The sequence below is a fragment of the Pristiophorus japonicus genome, chromosome 15 (genome assembly GCF_044704955.1).
Source record: "Pristiophorus japonicus isolate sPriJap1 chromosome 15, sPriJap1.hap1, whole genome shotgun sequence".
NCBI classification, from domain to species: Eukaryota; Metazoa; Chordata; class Chondrichthyes; family Pristiophoridae; genus Pristiophorus; species Pristiophorus japonicus.
This window is the reverse complement of record NC_091991.1, coordinates 58,551,908-58,578,223: the sequence shown is the minus strand read 5'-3', so window position 1 is coordinate 58,578,223 and position 26,316 is coordinate 58,551,908. Positions and strand designations below refer to the sequence as shown.

The window sequence follows — 26,316 nt, the reverse complement described above, 5'->3', positions numbered from 1 at the left end:
ACGAAAACCGGAAAACTACAGCAAAGCAACAACAACCCCTGCACCAAGCGTCTTTTAACTGCTGCCACTTTTCCCCCCCTGATCTTAAGCCCCCCAACCCCCCTCGCGTCTTGCCCCTACCCACGTTGGGATCAAGACGGTGTGCAGCAAGACGCGCAGAGCGCAGATGCCATTGGACCCCCGGAGAAGCTCGGGGTATGGAAGGCCTGGCTTCTGAGTCGGAAAGCTTTTGCATGGCCTCACCACTCACACAGGTGCTGTCGGTTTGGGTGGTATGACACTGGGGACTGCAGTGCCAAAAGTCGAGAACATGAATTGCTGCAGGTCATTGACAGCCTCGATATTCTCCCGTATCGCAGCTGCAATCTGCGACATGCCCTCCCTCATATCCGCAGATTGTGTCACAGATTGTGCCGCAATGTTGCCAGAAATGCCACCCAGGGCCTGAAGGAGCTCGCGACCGAGTTCGAAGCTCTCCCTTGATAGTCCCACCATATCCAGGTGTGCGTCTGCCTTACTTTCAGCAGACCGGCTTTGCCGACTCAACCTCCGAAGAGATGGTATACGGGGTTCAACCCTGGGGGTGCGTTGCTGCACATGACTTGGACCTGCTGCCTCGAATTGGATGAAGCCGATGAATGTGGTTTCCTCTGAGAAACTTGTGGCCGCAGCTAAAAGACGAGCTGACTGTATCACCCCCTCCAACCCCTCCACCACCACCACCCCACCCTCTGCAACAGCTCCATGATGTTCCTCCTGTGGAGGGTCCTCAGCGCGGCCCTCATCTTCCTCCTCGACCCACATATGATGGGCTGAGGTGGAGGCTTGCATAGGAGGATGTGGTGCCTCAGAATCCTCATCTGCAAAATAGAAAACAACAGAAGAGTGGTTAGCAGCAGGTGAGGGGGCAGGGTGACATGAGTAAGGTCACATAGTGCAGGCTTATTTGAAGGATCACCACTGCTGCATTATATGTCATTGAGAGACACTGCATCAAATTGCCCCAACCCTAGTCCTCAGACACTGCATCACATTGCCCCAACCCAGCCCAGGGATTTTGCAGGACTTACCGTCAATTCGGAACATGGGCTCAGCACCCGCATGGGTAGTTGACCTCCCGGAGGCACCAATTAAACCAGCCACTCTCTCCTCCAGGTCTGTTAATGGATGCGTTTGGGACAAACCACCGCCTGTGTGTTGCTGCTCGCGGCAATTGTGGGACAACTTTTCCTGCAAAAATGACAATAGGAATGGTTACCAGAGTGCCCTTCTGCTCTTGTAGCACACACAGCCATCAAAACACTTACACCATACTGATCCCAGGTACCATATTAGAAAATCTCTTCTGTACCCTATCTAAGACCTTGATATCCTTCCTATATTGTGATGCCCAGAATTGAACTCAATACTCCAGCTGAGACCTAAGCAATGTTTTATAAACGTTTAGCATAACTTCATTGCCCTTGTACTCTATGCCTCTACGGCTTTTAACAGCCTTTTTAACGTGTCCTGCCACCTTCAAAGATTTGTGTATATACACCTCCAGCGCTTTTGCGATGCCTTCCCGGGTCCGAACACACTCCATACGGACCCAGGGAGGCCAGGATTTCTGGGCCATTGCCTCTCCTTATTCTTTCTACCAAAATGTATCACTTCACACTTCTCAGCGTTAAACTTCATCTGCCATTATCTTGCCATTTTACTAGTCTGTCTTTTTCCACCTGAAGTCTGTTACTATCCTGCTCATTGTTTACGACATTTCTGAGTTTTGTGTCATCTGCAAACTTTGAAATTTTGCGCTGTATACTCAAGTCCAGGTCATTAATATGTATCAAAAAGAGCAGTGGTCCCAATACTGACCCCTGGGGAATCCCACTGTATACTTCCCTCCAGTTTGAAAAACAAGTGTTCATCACTACTCTCTGCTTTCTGTCCTTTATCTAATTGTGTATTCATGTTGCCACTGTCCCTTTAATCCCATGGGTTTTAATTTTGCTAACAAGTCTATTATGTGGTACTTGGTCAAAAGCCTTTTGAAAGTCTATATGCACAACATCAACCTCACTACCCTCGTCTACCCTCTCCGTTACTTCATCAAACAACTTGATCAACTTCGTCAAGCACGATTTGCCTTTTAAAAAAAATATGTGCTGTGGTAGACTATATGTGGTTACTGGGTTTATCCTCTCCATTTTTTAAAATCGGGGTGCAGCATTTGCAAACCTTCAGTCCTCTGGCACCACCCCCATATCCAAGGGGGATTGAAAGATCATGGCCAGCGCTTCAGCAATTTCCATCCGGACCAGGTGACCTTTCTACTTTGAGGATTGCCAACCTTTTAAGTATCTCTTCATCTATTTTTATCCATGCAATATTGCTACTGCCTCCTCATTTACTGCTACATGCTTCTACAGGTACATAAAAAGAAAGAGAGTAGATAAAGTAAATGTTGGTCCCTTAGAGGATGAGTCTGGGGAATTAATAATGGGGAAACAGGGAAATGGCAGAGACTTTGAACAAATATTTTGTATTGGTCTTCACGGTACAAGACACTAAAAGCATCCCAATAATTGATAATCATGGGGCTATTGGGAGGGGGAACTTAAAACAATCACTATCACTAATGAAGTAGTACTCGGTAAAATAATGGAACTAAAGGCAGACAAGTCCCCTGGATCTGATGGCTTACCTCCTAGGATCTTAAAAGAAGTGACTGCAGAGATAATGGATGCATTGGTTGTAATCTACCAAAATTCCCTGGATTCTGGAGAGGTCCCAGCGGATTGGAAAACTGCAAATTTAACGCCCCATGTTAAGAAAGGAAGGAGACAGAAAGCAGGAAACTATAGACCAGTTAGCCTAACATCTGTCATTGGGAAAATGCTGGAGTCCATTATTAAGGAAGTAGTAGCAGGATATTTAGAAAATCATAATACAGTCAAGCAGAGTCAGCATGGATTTATGAAAGGGAAGTCATGTTTGACAAATTTGCTGGAGTTCTTTGAGGATGTAACGAGCAGAGTGGGTAAAGGGGAACCAGTGGATGTGGTGTATTTGGATTTCCAGAAGGCATTCGATAAGGTGCCACATAAAAGGTTACTGCACAAGATAAGAGTTCATGGATTTGGGATAATATATTGGCATGGATAGAGGATTGGCTAACTAACAGAAATTTTCAAGTTGGCAAACGGTAACTAGTGAGGTGCCACAGGGATCAGCGCTGAGGCCTCAACTATTTACAATCTATATTAATGACTTGGATGAGGGGACCGAGTGTAATGTAGCCAAATTTGCTGATGATACAAAGATAAGTGGGAAAGCAAGTTGTGAGGAGGACGCAAAGAATCTGAAAAGGGATATAGATAGGCTAAGTGAATGGGCAAACATTTGGCAGATGGAGTATAATGTGAGGTTATCCACTTTGGTAGGAAAAATAAAAAAGCAAATTATTATTTAAATGGGGAGAGATTACAAAATGCTGTGGTACAGAGGAATCTGGGGGTTCTTGCACATGAAAACAAAAAGTTAGCATGCAGGTACAGCAGGTAATTTGGAAGGCAAATGGAATGTTGGACTTTATTGCAAGGGGGATGAAGTATAAATGTAGGAAAGTCCTGCTACAACTATACAGGGCATTAGTGAGACCACACCTAGGTACAGTTTTGCTCCCCTTATTTAAGGAGGGAGATGAAGGGGTTGACTTATGAAGAAAGGTTGAGTAGGTTTGGCCGATACTCATTGGAGTTCAGAAGAATGAGAGGTGATCTTATTGAAACATGTAAGATAATGAGGGGACTCGACAAGGTAGATGCAGAGAGGATGTTTCCACTCATGGAATCTAGAACGAGGGGGCATAGTTTCAGAATAAGGGGTTGCCCATTTAAAACTGAGATGAGGAGGAATTTCTTCTCTCAGCATTGTAAATCTGGGGAATTCTCTGCCCCAGAGAGCTGTGAAGGCTGGGTCATTGAATATATTTAAGGCGGAAATAGACAGATTTTTGAACGATAAGGGAGTAAAGCGTTATGGAGAAACAAAGGAGGTGGATTGGAATAGGTGTAGCATTCAAAAGTTAATAGCAGCTGTGTAATTTGAGAACTCTTGACTATCTTGTTACTTTACATTCTTTAGCAGTTAAGGGGTGCCCCCCCCCCACCCCCCGCTCCCATTATGGTTGAAGGAGAGTAATGAAGGTTCCATTACATATGTTCCAAAAAGATAGTTTTGTCACATTAAAAAATAGTTTTGTACACATTGAACATGAGATAAATCTTCTCTCGAACTATCTGTTTCATAATTCACAAATAGAAATCATATTTTTGTGCTTTGCAAGATGAACGATATCGTTGTTAAGGAATGTAATATTTTTCGAACTTTTGGCCAGTGTCATTAAGCTTTGCTTAGCACGGCAAGGACTAGGGGCCCAAGTTTCAGCCTCAGTTGCTCCTGATTTTTTGGAGCAACTGGTGTAGAACGGAGTATCTTAGAAATTCAAATTCTCGGCATTTAGTTTGCTCCAGTTCTAGTCAGTTAGAACAGTTTCACTGGAACAGAATTTTTTTTTCAAAAGGGGGCGTGTTCGGCCACTTACGCCTGTTTTCAAAGTTTCGGCAGTGAAAACTTACTCCAAACTAACTTAGAATGGAGTAAGTGAAGATTTTTGTACACTCGAAAAAACCTTGTCTACACTTTAGAAAATCAGGCGTAGGTTACAAATCAGGCGTAGGGAATGGGGGGGGGGGTTAAAGGGAAGTTTACAAACATTAAACACTTCAGTTTTACAAATAAAGAGCCATCATCAATAATAAATGATAAAAACACCAATAAATCAACCAATAAATCAATCAAAAAAAATTAATAAGAACTAATTTTTTTTTAATCAATAAATAAAACATTTTCTACTTACCGACTGCAGCACCGGGAGCCCTCCAACAGCGTGCTGGGATCCCCCCCCCCCCCCCTCCCCCAAGTGTGTCTCTGTCAGTGTCTCTATCTCTCTGTCTGTGTGTGTCTCTCACTCTCTGTCTGTCAGTGTCTGTGTTTCTGACAGCGATGGGTGGGGGAGGAGGGGGGTAGAGGGAGAGGATGGGGGGGCAGGGGGAGGGGAGGGAGGGAGGCAGAGGGGGAGGGAGGGAAGGGGGAGGGATGGGGGAGAAGGGGGAGGGGAAGGAGAAGGGGGAGAGGAGGAGAAAGGGAAGGGGGGGAAGAGGAGAAGGGGGAGGGGGAGGAGGAGAAGGGGAAGGGGGGAGGAGGAGAAGGGGAAAGGGGGGGAGGAGGAGAAGGGGAAAGGGGGGGAGGAGGAGAAGGGGAAAGGGGGGGAGGAGAAGGGGAAAGGGGGGGAGGAGAAGGGGAATGGGGGGAGAGAGGAGAAGGGGGGGAGAAGGGGAAGGAAAGGAGAAGAGGGGGGAGAGAGGAGAAGGGGGGGAGAAGGGGAAGGAAAGGGGGGAAGGAAAGGAGAAGAGGGGGGAGAGAGGAGAAGGGGGGAAAAGGAGAAGGGGGGGCAAAAGGAGAAGGGGGGGGAGGAGAAGGGGGAGGGAGGCTGAACGGGCCGGGCCTGTCCCCAGCACCAGATTTACAGGTAGGTGGCGTTGGGTCGGGTCGGGTCCGGGGTCCGGGGTCCGGGGTCGGGTCGGGGGGAGCGCGGGTCGGGGTCGGGAGCACGGGTCGGGTCAGTTCGGTTCGGGTCGGGGGTGGTGGGGGGGCAGAGGGAGGTCGGGTCGGTTCGTGTCGGGGGCGGGGGGAGGGAGGTCAGGTTGGGTCGGGTCCGGTCCGGGTGGGGGGGTGGGGGTCGGGAGCGCGGACCGGGTCAGGGGCGTGGTGGGAGGGGGGGGAAGCGGGAGTCGAGTCGGGTCGGGAGGAAGCAGGAGCTGGGCGTGGGGGGCAGCCTTATGCACGCAGCCCCAGTGAGGCCATTCGGCCAGGGCTAGGGGCTGCGTGCTTCGGGCCCCTCTCACACAGTTTTGGGTGCCTGGAGCTACTGCACATGCGTGCCCACTGTAGCGCGCATGTGCAGAGGTCCCGGCACTGTTTTCAGCGCAGGGACCTAGCTCCGCCCCCAATAGCTCGTGCTGCGCCGCGCCCAGCTCCAGAGGACCAGCAGAGAGCCGGAGAATCTATAAGTTTTTTTTAGGCGCACTTTGTGGTGCGAAAAACGAGCGTCCAGGTTGGGGCTGCGCCGTTCTAGGCACGACCCGAAACTTGGGCCCTAGATGTGGAGAAAAGTTCCATCTACTCTTTTTTTTGTTTTATCTCACAACTTCCTCAGTTTAAATTTTTCTGCTTCCACATATCTTGTGACCTCTGATACCTCATTTATGTTTGATAGTTAGTGCTAATGGGCCAAAGTTTCCACACGATAAAAAATGGGCGCCCCTCCGAGCTGGGCGCCCGTTTTTCGCGCCTAAAACAGCGCCGGAAAAAAAACTCGCAATTCTGGAGCGTTCTGCAGCTCCTTGTCTGTTTGGCGCGGCACCCAGGGGGGCGGAGCCTACACTCGCGCCGATTTTGTAAGTGGGAGGGGGCGGGTACTATTTAAATTAGTTTTTATCCTGCCGGCAACGCTGCGCATGCGCGTTGGAGCGTTCGCGCACGCGCAGTGTGAAGGAAACATTAGCACTCGCCCATTTTTGTAGTTCTTTGTAGCTGTTTAATTTTTGAACATTTTTAAATAAAAGCACATTGCCATCAGCACATCAGCACTTGCAGCCTTCTCACTGTCTCCTTTCCACCGCCCCCCCCCGCGGGAAGAACGGGCGCCTCCTCCCCCCCCGCGGGAAGAACGGGCGCCTCCTCCCCCTACCCCCCGCGGGAAGAACGGGCGCCTCAGGCTGACTGCAGCATTCTCCGTGCCTGAAGCACTTTCACACAGGTAGGAAGATGGTTTATTTAATCTTTTCTTTGCTTATAAATGTTTATTCAGGTTGGATTTATTTGTATAATATTTGTAGAAGTATAAATAAGGATTTATTGTAGAATTTAATGACTTCCCTTCCCCTTCCCCCCCTCCCCCCCCACCTCGTTCTGGACGCCTAATTTGTAACCTGCGCCTGATTTTTTAATGTGTAGAACAGGTTTTTTCAGTTCGACAAAAATCTTCACTTGCTCCATTCTAAGTTAGTTTGGAGTACGTTTTCACTGTGGAAACTTTGAAATCAGGCGTCAGTGGCCGGACATGCCCCCTTTTGAAGAAAAAATTCTGTTCCAAAGTAGAACTGTTCTACCTGACTAGAACTGCAGAAAAGAAAATGTGGAGAATTGCGATTTCTAAGATAGTCCGTTCTCCACCAGTTGCTCCTAAAAATCAGGCGCAAATCATGTGGAAACTTGGGCCCAATGACTCAACACTCTACAATCGGGAGTATCAACAAGTTGTACTTTGTGGATATTTTGGAAAAAGAGGAGCACAATGAACTGCAGAAAAGTGTTATAGGAGGCTGTAGTAGTGGTGGTAGGATCAATCACTACCCCAGACATTGGCCTCGATTTTCCACCTTCACGATTTTTGACACCTACGTACGATAACGTATGTTTTTTTCTCCCCGTTTGCACTAAAAAAATATCGGTACTTTCCACAAAGCAAAAGTTATTTTTAGCGCTGCGCTACCTGAAGACAGTTCCGGGGGCAGAGCTTGTAGTGTGCGCCGAAAAATTACTGTTCATGCGCTGGAAAAAAAATCACATATATGTCAGAGAAAGAAAATCATACTGAGAAAAAGCAGATATGAACAAAATAGATTAACTCCTTATGCCAACTAACTTGATGCATCCTGCATAAGTTCAGGTTAGAGATTATATAAGAACTTTAATAAAGGCATTAAAAGATATAAAAGTTAATCTAGCAAATAAATGTGTTAACTTTATTATAAAATATGTAGTTTTTTAAAAAAAGTTTATATCTTGCACAGACAAGTTTTTTTTTAATTGTATGCCTCGTCAGCTGCTCTGCTGCTGCAGGGGTCCAAGGATTGCATTTTCCACATTACTTCCATCCCCACCTAGCTGGTGCAAGCAGGAAACCTGCCAAAAATATTTAAATTAGCACAACCCCGGGAGCGGGGAGACCATTTGGCCCATGATTGCAGCGGGTAGGCGCCGATTTCCTTAACTTATGGTAGGCTTTTTTACAACAGTGTCTAAGGTCTCTCTGCAACGTTTTGAAAAACATCGTTGCTGGGGAAACACGCATAAATGGCCAGAAACGGCGCGGAATCCCTTTTCAACGCAGACCAGCACCAAAATATCTGGGGCCAAAAGAATCTGGTGCTGACAGTTGGCGCTGGCGCCAAAACTTTGAGGAAAATTTCAAATTAATCGATTACGCCAAAAAAATCACCGGCCGCCAAAATAACGACGCTCAATGATGGTGAGAGTTGCCCCTATTGTTTCTATGGTAGGTGGTAAAGCTATCTTGACCTTACCAAGGAGCAATATGTGCGAAATCTCTGTTTCACTGAAAAACGTATAGATGAATTGTGCTATTTCTTGAAGCTAAAACTACAACTAACAGGGAACATCGGCTTCCAATAGTGGTAAAAGTAATACCTGCAATCAACTATTTTTTTGTCTCACTATTTTTTGGATAACAGCATAAAACTTGGCAAGAATCAGTTAGTTTGAGGTTCACTGTTGCATTATTCAAATCACAGATGCCAGAGGTGATTCCCTCATTGGATGTTCGATAGGAGCAGCATAGCTAAGGTGAGCTGTATCTTTAAGACGAGAGATGCTCATGATCTTTCTGTCTTGGGCCATTTGCTCACTGCTGGTATAGGCCCAGATCTTGGCAGGGCATTGCAGGGAATTGGCAGCAGGACTGACCTGCTATACTCCTGGCAGCTGTTTCAGGGCCATCTGGCTGCTCCTGTAAAGCCAGAACTCCTCTGCTTGGGTTTCCAAAGGGGGAAATGAGAGGAAAATCAAGCAGAAGGCTAGATACACCCTACCCCCTTATTACAATGTTCATACTAGGTCTGTACCTACCTCAGATGTAGGCCCAGTTACATTGCATTTTGTGAAGCCCAGAAATCCTGATGGAACTGGTTTCTACTCCCACTTCCTCTTTGCTGTGCCTGGGAACTGAGTGTCCCCAAGGTGTAGGAGAATCTGACCTGGCATGCAGCAGCAGAAGAGAAGCTCAGCATTTTTATTTGAAAGATAAAGCGTTTCCAGGGTGCAAGGTGACATTGAATGCTTCCGTGTGGCTATTCAAAGACCTGTGCAAGATCTCATAAAGTTCATCGACAGAAAGGAATATCATTAGATGAAAATTCAAATTGTGACCACTGCCAAAAGAATTATGTATGTGAATGCATGGTTTCCAGGAAGTGCCTGCAATAGATGCCATAGGTTCTCCATTTATTCCAGAGTGAAGATAAGTTGGTCAGTTTCATTCTTGACAATATGGGTAACACACTCAACATGGCTAATGACAGGGCTATGTAATCTCCATAATCCTTCCCCAGCAAAAACAAAAAATAACACATTTTTAAGAGCAGCATAGTAAGGATACATTTGGTGCATCGAAACAATGGTTCCAATGTTTGACCTACAATGTGCTGTCCAACAGTATACTGAAGGGATAGGGGGCAAAATGTTAAAGTTGTACTGCGTGTTGCGCAACATCACAATGATAAGTATGGATTTGTGAAAGATGATCAGTAATGAACCATGAGAAAAGAGGAAGAGGTCAAAATGGAGGATGGTGAGTAGCTAGCTGGAGCAGTATAGGTTCACCAGGCTTTGATGCAGTCTTTCCTTCCTTATGCTACTTTTGTCATTTTTAATGACTATTCCTCAACAGCGCTGTTTATGTGGAAACTCTAATTGTGAAATTAACTGACTGCAATTTAAGGTGATATGTTGTATCTATATTCAAAATAATAATGATATATTTATTATGCTGTGCTGTGCTGCTGTACCTATCGCTTGTGATATGTGAACAAGTGCCATGATCTATATTAACGACTTGGAAGAAGGGATTGAGTGTAACGTAGCCAAGTTTGCTGATGATACAAAGATGGAAGGAAAAGCAATGTGTGAGGAGGACACAAAAAATCTGCAAAAGGACATAGACAGGCTAAGTGAGTGGGCAAAAATTTGGCAGATGGAGTATAATGTTGGAAAGTCTGAGGTCATGCACTTTGGCAGAAAAAAAATCAAAGAGCAAGTTATTATTTAAATGGAGAAAAATTGTAGAGTGCCGCAGTACAACGGGATCTGGGGGTACTTGTACATGAAACACAAAAGGATAGTATGCAGGTACAGCAAGTGATCAGGAAGGCCAATGGTATCTTGGCCTTTATTGCAAATGGGATGGAGTATAAAAGCAGGGAAGTCTCCCTACAACTATATAAGGTATTGGTGAGGCCACACCTGGAATACTGCGTGCAGTTTTGGTTTCCATATTTATGAAAGGATATACTTGCTTTGGAGGCAGTTCAGAGAAGGTTCACTAGGTTGATTCTGGGGATGAGTGGGTTGACTTATGAGGAAAGGTTGAATAGGTTCGGCCTCTACTCATTGGAATTCAGAAGAATGAGAGGTGATCTTATCGAAACGTATAAGATTATGAGGAGGTTTGACAAGGTGGATGCAGAGAGGATGTTTCCACTGATAGGGGAGACTAGAACTAGAGGGCATGATCTTAGAATAAGGGGCTGCCCATTTAAAACAGAGTTGAGGAGCAATTTCTTCTCTCAGAGGGTTATAACTCTGTGGAATTCGCTGTCTCAGAGAGCTGCGGAAGCTGGGACATTGAATAAATTTAAGACAGAAATAGACAGTTTCTTAAATGATAAGGGGATGAGAGATTATGGGGAGCAGGCGGGGAAGTGGAGCTGAGTCCATGAACAGATCAACCATGATCTTATTGAATGGCGGAGCAGGCTACTCCTGGTCCTATTTCTTATGTTCTTATGATAGTTCTGCTGTGTTATACCTATAAGGTACACTACTGAATACAGTAGTCGTGGAGGCATCCTGAAAGGTCTGCTCAACTGATCCATTATTTTGATGTGTGGGAGACTCGCATAGTCCTGACAATATGTCTTTCTTATTCTTGTGAGATTAGTCCCTTTTAATCTTCTGCCCAACATTCAAAGTATACACTCAACAAAATATTACTGTTAGATTGATATAATAAATTAATATGTTTAAGGTGATGTGGGACCTCGGAATACAAAAGTGAGATATAAGGCTTTATGAGAGATTCAGTTATTTTGGCTGGTGTTGATGAATTATAAACCAATTCTATTTCTTGCAAATCTTTTCCATTGACATAAATTCTCAGAGGATCAAGGTGTATTTCTGTGAGTAGATTTTGAAATAGGTTACCATGCACGTTAAAATGTCTTTGTAATACGTTTTTATCTTAAGCTTTAAAAATAAGTGTCATCAAAAATATAAATAATTTGACACTTTTGGTCCTAATTTCCCTGAGAATCCACACCACCCACCCAAGCCCCAGGCCAGAGAACCTGACCCAAATCCTTCCAGGATTGATTACCTTATGCTAGTAAGCATTTGGGCCTTTCAGAATCACTGAAAGGGATTCGCGTCAACTTTCAGCTAGCATGAATTCTGCAGAGGTGTTTTAAGGGCACTGGGGATGGAATGTCCCAGGGAATCCTGAGAACTCCAACTGATATGTCCCATAGATGTAGGGAGGCAGAAGATTAGCCTACATAATTTAAAGGGCAAGTCTAAATGGGGCAGAATGTTAACATACCCAGTGTCACCCCAAATTCCAGTATCTCTAGCCCCTCGCCAAAATTCATAAAATAAATCACATCACTTTTTTTCAAACAAGCCTCATTAAAAATCATCACACAATTCATTGCCCTTTTGACCAAATACTAGGAAGTGTAAATATTAAGATAACTTACATTTTCAATTTGGAAATTGGATTGGAAAGAGCCACACATAGAATTAATTGAATAAGTACAAAATCAAAAAATAAAATGAGCCTTTTGTGAATTACTCACTATTCACCGTAAATATTGCAGTTTCAGCCATTTAAAATGATGATTATCCTATTCTCTTAAAAAAATCCTCTTATTTGTGTTTTCAGGCCTCCAGGTGGTGTTAAATTCAATCATCAAGGCGATGGTCCCATTGCTACACATTGCTTTGTTGGTGCTGTTTGTAATTATCATCTACGCCATTATAGGATTAGAACTCTTCATGGGCAAAATGCACAAAACCTGCTTATCTAATGGAACAGGTAAGAACATTGGTAGCTGGTATACATTATCATATCCTGTTACTTAAGAATCACCTATTTTATTGAAACCATATATTTTTATAGTCAAGTAATAAACAGCCTTTTTGTTCTTCATTTGAAATAATTTCCTTAAATCATGGTTGTCATTAGCAGTAATTGCGGGTTTAAGTATCAGTTTGGCTCAGTGGGAGCACTCTTGCCTCTGAGTCAGAAGGTTGGGAATTTAAGCCCCACTCCAGGAGCTGATCACATAATTTGGGCTGACATTTCAGTGCAGTACTGAAAGACTGCTGCATTGTTGGACGTCCTATCTTTTGATGGAATGATAACCATTCAGATGGATATCAAAGATACCATGGCATTATTCAAGGAAGACAGGAGAGTACTGCTGATGTCCTGACGAACATCTAGCTCTCAGCCAACACCACCAAAAACAGATAAGTTGGTCATCACTCTCCTTGCTGTTCGTGTAATTTTGCAGTGTACAAATTGGCTTCCGCATTTGCACACATGGCAAACGTAATTATCCTTCAAAAAGTATTGGTTGTGAAGTGCTTTTGGACGAAAGATGTAAAAAATACTATATAAATGCAAGTTTTTTTCATTCTAATAAAAATGCACAGACTTTTGTGCCACATATGTAATAACATTGTTGGAAACGAATTGGATACAATGCTTAGCTGCAGGATGGACCTGATTCGGTAACCATCTGACGCGTTTCAAGATCTTCTTGACCATTTTTTTCACAAAGGATTTGGAAAATGAGTTAGTTTAATTTTAATGTTTTAAAGCATGGTTTATTCACACATTAGAAAAGGAATCTAAGATGACAGGTAGTTAAGGTGATAATGCGCTAGCTTTGATGTAGTTTCCTCATCGATTGTATATACTAAGCAGTTTGTTAGCTTGTTTCAGTAAATCGATAAATGCCTCACAAACATTGGGCCCAAGTTTCCACACGATAAAAAACGGGTGCCCCTCCGAGCTGGGCACCCGTTTTTCGCGCCTAAAACGGCGCCTAAAAAAAAATCGCGATTCTGGAGCGTTCTGCAGCTCCTTGTCTGCCTGGCGCGGCGCCCAGGGGGGCGGAGCCTACACTCGCGCCGATTTTGTAAGTGGGAGGGGGCGGGTACTATTTAAATTAGTATTTTTCCTGCCGGCAACGCTGCGCGTGCGCGTTGGAGCGTTCGCGCATGCTCAGTGTGAAAAAAACATTGGCACTCGGCCATTTTTGTAGTTCTTTGTAGCTGTTTAATTTTTGAACATTTTTTTAATAAAAGCACATTAGCACTTGCAGCCTTCTCACTGTCTCCTCCCCCCCCCCCCGCGGGAAGAATGGGCGCCTCCTCTCCCCTCCCACCCACCCCACGGGAAGAACGGGCGCCTCCTACCCCCCCCCGCGGGAAGAACGGGCGCCTCCTACCCCCCTGCAGGAAGAACGGGCGCCTTCCCCCCCCCCCCCCCCCCCGCTGGAAAGAACGGGCGCCTCCTCTCCCTTCCCCCCCCCCGCGGGAAGAATGGGCGCCTCCCCCCCCCCCCTGCGGGAAAGAACGGGCGCCTCCTCTCCCACCCCCCCCCCCCCACCCTTGCGGGAAGAACGGGCGCCTCAGGCTGACTGCAGAATTCTCCGTGCCTGAAGCACTTTCACACAGGTAGGAAGATGGTTTATTTAATCTTTTCTTTGCTTATAAATGTTTATTCAGGTTTGTATATTTGTATAATATTTGTAGAAGTATAAATAAGGATTTATTGTAGAATTTAATGAGTTCCCTTCCCCCCCCTCTCCCCCCCCACCTCGTTCTGGACGCCTAATTTGTAACCTGCGCCTGATTTTTTAATGTGTAGAACAGGTTTTTTCAGTTCGACAAAAATCTTCACTTGCTCCATTCTACTTTAGTTTGGAGTACGTTTTCACTGTGGAAACTTTGAAATCAGGCGTCAGTGGCCGGACATGCTCCCTTTTGAAGAAAAAATTCTGTTCCAAAGTAGAACTGTTCTACCTGACTAGAACTGCAGAAAAAAAAATGTGGAGAATTGCGATTTCTAAGATAATCCGTTCTCCACCAGTTGCTCCTAAAAATCAGGTGCAAATCATGTGGAAACTTGGGCCCATTGTATTTGGAGTTGCTAGTCCTGGGTATTCAGCAGCAGGTCTTAATCTTTTCTGGCTGAGAACAGTGAGAGATAAAACACACAGAGACAGGTAGACAATTTATAAACAGATTGCTGCAAGGTAGTAAGGCAACAAAAGACTGTGAGAAGTTTGCAATGCAGAAGAGAATATTCAGAAATTATCCTGTTTAAGTCAAGTAAGGTGACCCACTAATGCAGGAGAGCGTAATGTGCTCTTTATTTCATATTGTGTAAAGATAGGTAATTCTGTGTATTAAATGAGTGTATTTAATCATAACTGTGCCCTGCACATTCACTCACTGTGAAACAAAGTAGCTTAACAATTCATATCCAGTCTCGTCGCATCAAGTGTTTGCTTAGTATGCCTTCTGAGAGATTTGAAGAAGTACACATGTGAAAGGCATCAATATCCCGTTTGGATCATAAGAAGAACCTATTGTTACACCCCAGTGTTAAGTATCAAATAACTCCTCGAGGCTAAGTACGGTGAGCTAGTTCAGGCACGACCTTACTCCAGTTTATTTATTCTCAAAGTGAGGATTCAACATGGCTGCCAACATTATATACAATGCTTGCACTTGTCTGCCAGTGACCATTAGAACTCCGATAGTCGCGCTCTCCGGTGGCAGGTAAAACCCAGTTAACATACATAACATCATTCCCCCCAAAGTCCTTGGTACAGGTTGTATTTACAAGTTGAGACGGTCTGGGGCCTTCCGCTTCCTGGTTGATCTTCTCAGTTTGAACCCAAGCTTGGGTAAGTTAGGAGGACCATTGCTGCATTGCGGATCAGTCGGAGATGGTAGGTTCGTCTTCGTGGGGTCAACTGATGGTTGGATGTGTGTTGGTTGGTTGATGATGATGTCATCAATTTGTTCTGGGTTGTCTGTGAATCCCAGTTTGGTTTGGTTGATGTGCCTCTTGCATGTTTGGCCATTTAACAATTTGACTGCAAACACCCTGTTCCCCTCCTTGGCCAAAACCGTGCCAGCAACCCACTTTGGACCATGACCATAATTCAGGACAAACACAGGGTCATGAACAGTAATGTTACGTGATACGGCCGCGTGATCGTGGTACCATTGCTGCCATTGCCTTCTGGTTTCGACATGATCATTGAGATCCGGGTGTACAAGGGAGAGCCTGGTTTTGAGACCCCTCTTCATTAACAGCTCGGCAGGAGGGACCGCGGTGAGCGAGTGGGGTCTCGTCTGGTAACTTAGCAGAATGCGGGACAATGTAGGGAGCCGTGAGTCACACGTTTTAGCTCTGCTTAATGGTTTGGACAGCCCACTCCGTTTGACCGTTAGACACGGGTTTGAAAGGGGCAGATCTGACATGCTTGATGCCATTACGGGTCATAAACTCGTGGAACTCTGAACTGATGAAACACGGTCCGTTGTCGCTGACAAGGACAACGGTCAGACCATGGGTGGCGAACATGGCCCAGAGGCTTTCTATAGTGGCTGTGGACATGCTGGATGACATGATTACACATTCAATACATTTGGAGTAAGCGTCCACTACTACTAAAAAAATGTCAAGAAAGGGGCCGGCAAACTCTATGTAGATCCTTGACCATGGTTTGGATGGCCTTGACCAGAGACTCAGCGGAGCCTCCACAGGTGTGTTACTCAGTTGCATGCAAGGGTTGCACTGATGCACGCATGACTCCAAGTCCCGAGTCAATGCCGGGCTACCAAAGGTGAGACCCGGCAATGGCCTTCATCATGACAATGCCTGGATGGGTACTGTGTAAATCTTGCACAAAAGTTTCCCTGCCTTTTTTTGGCATAACAACACAATTACTCCATAACAGGCAATGAGACTGAATAGACAATTCATCTTTGTGGCAGCTATAAGGCTTAATTTCATCCTGCATTTACCTGGGAATGGCAGACCAATTTCCATTTAGGACACACTTTTTTACGCTTGACAGCACAGGATCCCGGCTGGTCCAGGTCCTAATTTGGTGAACCGTGACGGGTGACCCCTCACTCTCGAAGGCATCCATGACCAGCAGCAAGTCTGCGGGCTGCGGCATTTCCACCCTGGTTGTAGGCAATGGTAGCCGGCTAAACGCATCAGCACAGTTTTCAGTGCCTGGTCTGTGGCGGATAACATAATCATAAGCGGATAATGTCAGTGCCCATCTTTGGATGCGGGACAAGGCATTGGTGTTTATACCTTTGCTCTCAAAAAACAATGAAATGAGCGGCTTGTGGTCTGTTTCAAGCTCAAACCGAAGCCCTAACAGGTATTGGTGCATTTTCCTAATCCCATATACGCATGTAAAACCTCTTTCTCTACCATACTATAGGCTCTTTCAGCCTTAGACAGACTTCTAGATGCGTATGCAACTGGTTGGAGTTTGCCTGATACATTGGCTTGCTGGAGCACACAACCGACTCCATATGATGAGGCGTTGCAGGCCAGCACTAACCGCTTACATGAGTCATAGTCTACCAGTAATTTATTGGAACATAGCAGGTTCCTGGCCTTCTCAAAGGCTCTGTCTTGAGATTTGCCCCAAACCCAGTAGTTACCCTTTCTCAGCAACATATGCAAGGACTCTAGCAATCTGCTAAAACTAGGTAGAAAGTTATCGAAATAGTTGAGAAGACCCAGGAACGAAAGCAGCTCCGTCACACTCTGAGGTCTCGGTGCATTCTTGATGGCCTCTGTCTTCGAGTCTGTAGGCCTGATGCCGTCTGCTGCAATTTTTCTTCCCAGGAATTTGACTTCTGGTGCCATGGAAACGCACTTGGAGTGTTTTAGCCTGAGTCCCACTCTGTCTAGACGACGTAGAACCTCTTCCAGGTTGTGCAGTTGCTCGGTGACATCGCGACCGGTGATCAGGATGTCATCTTGGAACACGACGGTTCTCGGGACGGACTTCAGCAAACTCTGAAATATGGCTGCCGCCGAGTGAATTCTGAAAGGGCATCTGTGGTATATAAACAGCCCTTTGTGTGTGTTGATGCACGTCAGTTTTTTCGAAGATTCGTCCAGCTCCTGTGTCATGTAAGCGGAGGTCAGGTCCAATTTGGTGAACGACTTCCCCACCCCCCCGGATAGCGTTGCAAACAGGTCATCAGCCTTGGGTAATTGGTACTGATCCTGTATCGAGACTCGGTTGATCGTTACCTTGTAGTCGCCGCAGATCCTGATGGTGTCATTACTTTTCAACATCGGGACAATTGCACTGGCCCATTCGCTGAACTAGACTGGTGATATGATTCCTTCCCGTTGAAGTCTGTCCTGTTCAATCTCGACCTTCTCCCTCATCATGTATGGAACCACCCGAGCCTTTTGATGTACGGGCCTTGCATCTGGGGATAGATGGATCTGCACCTTGGCTCCCGTGAAGTTGCCGATGCCTGTTTCGAACAATGAGGGAAACTTGCTCAGCACTTGAGCACACGAAGCGTCATCCACTGATGATAAGGCTTTATTTAATATCGTTCCAGCTCCATTTAATTTTCTCAAATCACCTCCTGCCGAACAGCGTTGGGCCATTGCCTGGAACGATCCACAAGGATAAATTATGCACAGCTCCATCGTACGATACCTTTATTGCCGCGCTGCCAATGACTGGTATGAGCTCTTTGGTGTAGGTATGCAGCTTCGCATTGATTGGGCTCAGTTTGGGTCTTTTTGCCTTAATGTCCCACAGCTTTTTGAAAGCCCTCAGGCTCATTATTGACTGACTCACACCCTTGTCCAATTCCATGGATACTGGAACCCCATTTAATTTAACTTCCAGCATTATCGGAGGACTTTTTGGTAAAAGAGTGTACCCCATACACTTCTTCGTTCTGTACCTCGGATTGAGTTGCCTGTGCCGCCTGATCAACGCCGGATCGATCATCCTCAGCAATGTGGTGTGCTACAGCATGCTTGCTAGGTTGCAGACACATTCGCTGAAGGTGGCCCATTGTTGCACAGCCTTTGCACACTTATTGCTTGAATCAGCATTGATGGCCTGATGATAGCCCCCGCAACGGCAACAAGGCGAGATTTGATTCAACCCTGATGGCGGACTTTGAGCAGTTAAAGGCCGTACGAATGCAAACGAGTAAGCCCTGCCATGAGCAGCTCTGCCTGTCGATGATATTATTTTATGCACAATTCTTGCCAGTGAGTTTCGATGCTGGGAAGATATCTGTTTCGAGTTTTTGTCCGTGGACATGCATGCCTGGGTGATCGTGATGGCCCTGCTCAGGTCTAGAGATTCAGCAGCCAGCGGCTTTTGAAGGATGCCCTCGTGGCCAATGCCAAGCACAAAAAAGTCACACAGCATTTCCTCCAACACAGCTCCGAACTTGCACGGCCCAGTGAGAGATGTCTCAGGTCGGCGACAAATTCCGCCACGTCCTGGCCCTCGGAGCGATTATGCGTATAGAAACGATACCTCGCCATGATGATGCTTTCCTTCGGTTTAAAGTGGTTCTGAACCAGAGTACACAATTCATCATAAGTCTTATCCATTGGTCGAGTCGGTGAGAGTAGATTCTTGATAAGGCCATAAATTTTTGACCCACAAACTGTGAGGAGAACCGCCCTGCACTTAATTGCGTTATCGGTTCCTTCCAATCCATTGGCTGCGAAGTACTGCTCGAGGTGATCAGTGAAATCCTCCCAGTCATCCCCTTCCACGAATCTCTCCAAAATTCCAACAGACATGGTTGCGTGAAAGTTCGTATCTTTAACTCGTCGCCAATTGTTAAGTATCGAATAACTCCATGAGGCTAAGTACGGTGAGCTAGTTCAGGCATGACCTTACTCCAGTTTATTTATTCTCAAAGTGAGGATTCAACATGGCTGCCAACATTATATACATGGCTTGCACGTGTCTGCCAGTGACTATTAGGACTCCGACAGTCGCGCTCTCCGGTGGCATTAAAACCCAGTTAACATACATAACACCCAGGTTATGATATTGCTGGGACAAAATCCTGAAACTCCCTACCTAACAGTATTGTTAGATAGGGAGCTCCAGGATTTTGACCCAGTGATAATGATGGTTGATATATGTCCAAGTCAGAATGGTGTGTGACCTGGAGGGTGTGGTGTTTCCATGCTCCTGCTGCCCTTGTCCTTTTAAATGGTTGAAGTCGTGGGTTTAGGAGGTGCTGTCAAAGAAGCCTTAGAGAGTTGCTGCAGTGCACCTTGTAGATGGTACACACTGTAGCCATGTTGAAGGGAGTGAATGTTTAAGGTGGTGGATGGGGTGCTGATCAAGCGGACTGCTCTGTCCTGGATGCTGTCGAGCTTCTTGAGTGTTGTTGGAGTTGCACCCATTCAGGCAAGTGGAAAGTATTTCATCAAACTCTTGACTTGTGTCTTGTATGTGGCGGAAAGGCTTTAGAGAGTCAGGGGGTGAGTCATTTGCCACAGAATACCCAGCCTCTGACCTGCTCTTGTAGCCACAGGATATCAATAGTGGGGTATTCAATAATGGTAATGCCATTGAATGTCATGGAGAGGTGATTAGACTCTCTTATTGGAGATGGTCATTGCCAGGCACTTGTGTGGTGTGAATGTTACTTGCCACTTATCAGCCCAAGTCTGGATGTTGTCCAGGTCTTGCTGCATGCGAGCACAGACTGCTTCAGTATCTGAGAAATTGTGAATGCCGCTGAACACTGTGCAATCATCAGCAAACAGTCCCACTTCTGACCTTATGATGGTGGTAAAGCCATTGATGAAGCAGCTGAAGATGGTTGGGCCTAGGACACTGCTCTAAGGAACTCTTGCAGCTACGTCCCGCGGTTGAGATGATTGACCTGCAACAACCACAACCATCTTCTTTTGTGCTGGATATGATTGCAGCCTGTGGAGAGTTTTGCCCTGATCCCTATTGATTTCAGTTTTACGAGGGCTCCTTGATGCTACACTCGGTCGAATGCTGCCTTGATGTCTAGAGCAATTACTCTCATCTCAACTCTGGAATTCAACTCTTTTATCCATGTTTGGACCAAGGCTGTTTTGAGGTCGGGAACTGAGTGGTCCTGGGTGAACCCAAACTGAGCATCGGTGTGTAGGTTATTGGTGAGTAAATGGTGCTTGTTAGCACTGTCGACGACACTTTCCATCATTTTTCTGATGATTGAGAGTAGGCTGACGGAGTAGTGATTGGTCAGATTTGATTTGTCCTGCTTTTGTGGACAGGACATATCTGGGCAGTTTTTCAATTTATTGGGTATATGCCAGTGTTGTAGCTGCAATGGAACAGCTTGGCTAGAGGTGTGGCAATTGAGGGGGCCGATTAAAACTCATGAAAATATTGCAATAGATACTCAGTACTCAAAGCTGCATTCTTACCCACTAGTGGGAAAGGGTTTGTTCATAGTACTTTTGCTGACAGTTTACTTTCTACACTGGAAGTTTTTTAAATCACATCAGGATGGGTGGATGGTGCCTTGGCTGACTTAGATTGGACCTCAGAAGAGGAGCAATATCACCAGCAGCAACAACAGCCTGCTGTTGAGAGACCTGGAACTGGACATCAGAGAGGTGCAATTCGCAGGAGGCACTATGACACAGGGTGTACAGGCAGAGGCCGAGTTTTCTTGATGTGTCGGAATAGCAGTGCTTCAGGAGGCTCAGGTTGTCACATCAGTTGGTGGCAGATATTTGCAGCTCCTCGAAAAAGACCTTTGCCCTGCTGGACCTGGGTGGCCAGGCGTTATCAGTAGCTGTCAAAGTGACCACTGCCCTTAACATTTTTGCCTCCAGATCCTTCCAGGGCTCTGCCAGAGACATATCCAAGATCTCCTAGTCAGCGTCCCACAAATGCATCAAGACAGGTGACTGATGGCTTGTTTGCCAGGCCAGCAATGATGTGAACTTCGTCTGTGATGATGCCAGTCAGAATGAGCGGGCGCTCTGGTTTGTGGCTCTGGCAGGCTTCCCACAGGCGCAGAGCGTCATCAACTGCACACGTATGGCAATCTACGCACCCTCAGATCAACCAGGGGTATTCGTGATCTGAAAGGGCTTCCACTCCATCAATGTGCAACCACAAAAAGATATTTCCGCAGGTGTACGCAAGATTCCCGGGGAGATGCCCCGATGCTTTTGTTCTGTGGCAGTCAAAACTCCCTGACGTGTTTGTACCTGTAATCACACTTAAGGCGTGGCTTTTAGGAGACAAGGGATACCCACTTCAAACTTGGCTGATGACAAACCTTCGCTCCAGTACCTTTGCTCTTTGAAGTAGAGTAAAGAGAGATGAAATGTAATTTTGGGCACTGATTAAATGCTCCTGTCATAAATATTAGAATAACAAAAAGGTCTTCCTTACTCTGAATTTTGCACATTTGTGGTTTGTTTTTGGCAATTTTGAGCCACTGGTTATCAAAGTGAATACTTTGAAATGAACTTAATGAATAGGTATTTAACAGTGAGTCATATGAAAGTACTTACGAACATACGAACAATGACGGACAGGTAAAGCCCATCTGGTCCATCGAGCCTGCCCCACACAATTGCGATACCTTGCGTATCACAACTTATACACTCCACCCCACCCGAAACTATGTGATCTCCTGGGAGAGGCAGAAAAACAGATAAAAAAACCCAGGCCAATTTGGGGAAAAAAAATCTGGGAAATTCTTCTCCAACCCATCTAGGCGATCGAAACTAGTCCAGGAGATCACTTTGGCCATGAAATTCCCTGCAGTACCTACCTTCTGTAAGAGTTAATTTCCGCCGCAGCCAGAAACAAATCCAGCTTTTGCTTGAAGGAATTCGGTGAGTCTGCATCCACCACATGAGAGAGCAGCTTATTCCAGAGGTCTACTATTCTTTGTGAAAAGAACCACCTCCTGACATCTAACTTAGATCTAGCCTTATACAACTTAAATTTGTACCCACTGGTCCTGCCTAACTTATTTAATTGAAATAAATGGTCAGCTGGAACACTGTCTATTCCCTTCGTTAACTTATAAACCTCAATCATATCCGCCCTAAGTCTACGCTGCTCTAAGGTAAAGAGTCCCAACTCTTTTAACCTATCTTGATAGCTAAGATGCTTTAGACTTGGAATTCGTCTAGTGGCCCTCTTCTGCACCCTTTCCAGAGCCTCAATATCATCCACCATGTGAGGAGACCAATATTGGACACAGTATTCCCAGTGCAGCCTGACTAAGGTTTTGTACAAGGACAAAACAATATGCCTCGTCTAAAACTCAATTGTCCTATGGATAAACCCCAACACCCTATTTACTCGAGCTATCGCTGCACGCCATGCTCATGTACCTTTAATAGAATGCCCAAATCTCTTTCTCTCTCCACCATCTTTAATGCCTTTCCCTGGAGGGTGTATGAATGTTGAGCATTTTCCCTACCCACATGCATAACAGTGCACTTATCTAAGTTATACATCATTTTCCAGTCATGGGCCCAGTCTCCCAACACATTCGGATCTGCCTGAATCAGATGAGCCTCTTCTACAGTTCTAGTACTCGCACAGTCTTGGTATCATTTGCAAATTGTGCCGTCAATCCCTGAATCCAGATCATTAATAAAAATAGTAAAAAGCAACGGTCCCAACACTGATTTCTGCGGGACACCACTGGTGACGAGTCTCCAAACAGATCCAAATTCATCTATAACTACCCTTTACCTGTGTCCTGCCAGCCAGTTCTGTATCCAGTTCAATATATTTCCACTAATACCAGAGGCTCCAATCTTATAGAGAAGCCTCTTGTGCGGCACCATGTCAAAACCTTTTTGGAAATCTAAGTAGACAATGTCTTCTGAGCTTCCCTCATCCACCAGCTTTGTAACTTCTCCAAAAAATGCAATTAGATTTGTGAGACATGACCTCTTTTTTATGAAGCCATGTTGGGTGTCCCTAATATGTCCCTCCCTATCCAAGTAATTCACATATTGCATCCCTTATGATTCTTTCAAGCATCTTCCCTATTACTGATGTTAAACTGATGGGTCTATTGTTATCTGGGTCTGCCTTGTCATTTTTTTTAAATGGGGACATCAATCAAGTTCTTTTAATAACATTATAAATTGGGAAAGTTTATAAATATCACTGGAATCCCAATATTGAATTATCTCCTCTAACTTACTTCCATACACAATATATATTGAATAGTTATTTTTTCATGATATTCATTTTGACTCTTGGTACCAGTGTACAATATGTGTAATGAGCACAGTGAAAGTAGTGTGATGTAAATTAAACATGATCAAGTTATTAATGATGTAGAACATGAAACAACAGGGCACCATGCACTCATACTTATGTATTTCAAGTTGATTTTAGCAGTGGGTTCCCAGGATTTTGCGGTAGCAATAATGGTGAGGCTATCAGCGCTCACCGCTATTAAAGAATAAATCGGACAGCAACTTCTGGTGACCGCATATGCGCAATTAAATGTGGAAATCAAGAAGTTGCTGTCCGAGTTGCCATGCTCCTCTAGAAGCTTCATTATAACAGTATCTCGCTGAGAGACTTGGCATTCAAATACAAGCAAGGACGTGAAGTTGTGATACTTACGTGATAGATACCCACTAAACACACCAGAAAAAGTTAGGGCTGGTCCATTCAAGTATAAATTAATTTTTAATGTGATAAGTCATAATTACTACCAAATAAACCTCTCTGACACTGAACATTTACTTTTAGAAGTGTGAAGTCTCATTCCCTGAGATTTTAATTATTGTTGGAAATTTTAAAAAGCAAAACATTTTAATTAACTTTTTTTAACTTTTTCTTGCGGTCTCTTATCTCACTCTCTCTAAATACCCTATTTATTTCCCTCTCTTTATTTTACTTTCTGTGCATGATTTAGTATTGAATATTCGAACTTATACTTCCTGGCTCAGTGAGGATTCTGCAATCTGATTGGTTAAGGAGATATACTGTTGCTTTCTCTGTTCACACAGGTCCCACATCCTCTGTAGAGGGTGTTGCGCTGTTTTGTATTTCTAATTACTGAAAGTTCCAGTGCAAAAGCCCACAGACTTTCAAGTGTATGTGTAATGAAATGTCGACATCGTTCATTCGCTGCTGACCGCAAAATCCGGGCCAATATATTATTTTAGCTTTTTACCTATTTATATAATAATAAGGTAAAAGGAAACATTTTAGTTCGAGCATAATTTCAAAATATTTAAAAATTAGTATTGAGGAATATAATGCTCTGCAAATGTTTGCCCTCTAGTAATCAAAGAATGCTGGATGATTTGCTGGATTGCAGTATTCCCAAAGACATTTATCATCACATTATTTGCACAGTGGCACTGCTACAGTCATCCGGTTAGCAGCAATGAGTAACACATCATGATAGCATTGTCTCAATAATACATGTGTTTCACCATAAACTCCACATTCAACCAGCTTGTTTCTCGAGTTAAGTTTCTATCATTCTTAAAAAAAACAGATGGTGTTCAATCAGTGTAAACAAATGTCATCTATCGTAGAAGGAGAGCAATGAAAAAAATTGCATGGGCAGGCTCCTTCCTTCCCAATTCGAAAAAAAATCTTGAGTGCTTATAAAATTCCCACAATTATGTTGCAAGCTGATTCGATTGATAGTTGTGGACACATGTTTTTTCTACCCTACACACTTGAGACAACATAATTATATTAATTAAAGTAATATGACAAGATTGGAATAGGAGATGCAGAGGGACATATTTCTATGTACAGTTGTTAATCAGTTACAGTTATCACTATTGAGCTCATTAAATTTTGCTCTGAAACCTTGTGACTTTTTCAAAAAATAATTGTGAATTAATTATTTCCACATTCTGTATCTTGATCTGCTTTACTAAATCCCCATGTTGTAACATCTGTTTATCAAACTTTTTTTAACAACATTGCTGTGCACTGAAACAGTAAGCAGATTAAGGGTTTATAGTCTGCACATTTTTTTTAAAACAATGTGTTGTCTGAGCCATAAATGTAGCTCATGTTTCACTTCATATAACTGGACATAAAATGCACCATACATTTTACCAAAGCATGTAAACCATTATTTCAATGTAGTGTAAGTAGTGAGGAATAAACATAATGGCCTGGAATTTGCAGTTAAAGGCGAATGCTTCCGAATGCAAGAAAACTCTGCACCTACCTGATTGTTCCGGCCCTTTGAACACTTGCGCTCCTAAGCCTTAGGGCATATGCCAACGTGAAGGCCAATGTGTCCCAGGGGCGCATGCGGCTTGCAAGCATCCCTGGGATCACATGGGCCAGCCCAACCAATGACAAATGGGGATTCCCATTATTCAGGTCCCTCTGAACATATCCCAATCTCTCACCATTTAAAAAATACTCTGTTTTCTATTTTTCTTACCAACATGGATAACTTCACATTTCTCCACATCACGTTCTATTTGCCATGTTCTTGCCCACTCACTTAGCCTGTCGATATCCCCTTGAAGCCTCTTTGCATCCTACTCACAACTTACATTCCCATTGTATCATCAGTAAACTTGGATATATTACTTTTGGTTCCCTCATCCAAATCATTGATATAGATTGTGAATAGCTGAGGCCCAAGCACTGATCCTTTAGTTACAGCCTGCCAATACAAAAATCACCTGCTTATTCCTACTCTCTGGCTGTGATTTTACCTATTGGGTCAGGAGCGAGGCGGCCGGGGTCTTTAGTGAGGTTTTAGAAACATAGAAAATAGGTGCAGGAGTAAGCCATTTGGCCCTTCGAGCCTGCATCACCATTCAATAAGATCATGGCTGATCATTCACCTCAGTACCCCTTTCCTGCTTTCTCTCCATACCCCTTGATCCCTTTAGCCATAAGGGCCATATCTAACTCCCTCTTGAATATATCCAATGAACTGGCATCAACAACTCTCTGCGGTAGGGAATTCCACAGGTTAACAATTCTCTGAGTGAAGAAGTTTCTCCTCATCTCAGTCATAAATGGCTTACCCCTTATCCTTAGACTACGTCCCCTGGTTCTGGACTTCCCC

At 44.6% G+C, this 26,316-nt stretch overlaps 1 protein-coding gene across 1 annotated transcript in view; it reads left to right on the top strand.

Annotated features, from left to right (window-relative positions):
• cacna1c (calcium channel, voltage-dependent, L type, alpha 1C subunit) overlaps positions 1-26,316 on the top strand; it is a 1,034,505-nt gene that overhangs the window by 442,170 nt on the left and 566,019 nt on the right. Inside the window, exon 4 of the mRNA XM_070900503.1 lies at positions 12,068-12,220. Coding sequence (XP_070756604.1) covers positions 12,103-12,220 — 118 coding nt within the window. The 5' untranslated portion in view covers positions 12,068-12,102. The remainder of the gene's footprint in view (positions 1-12,067; positions 12,221-26,316) is intronic.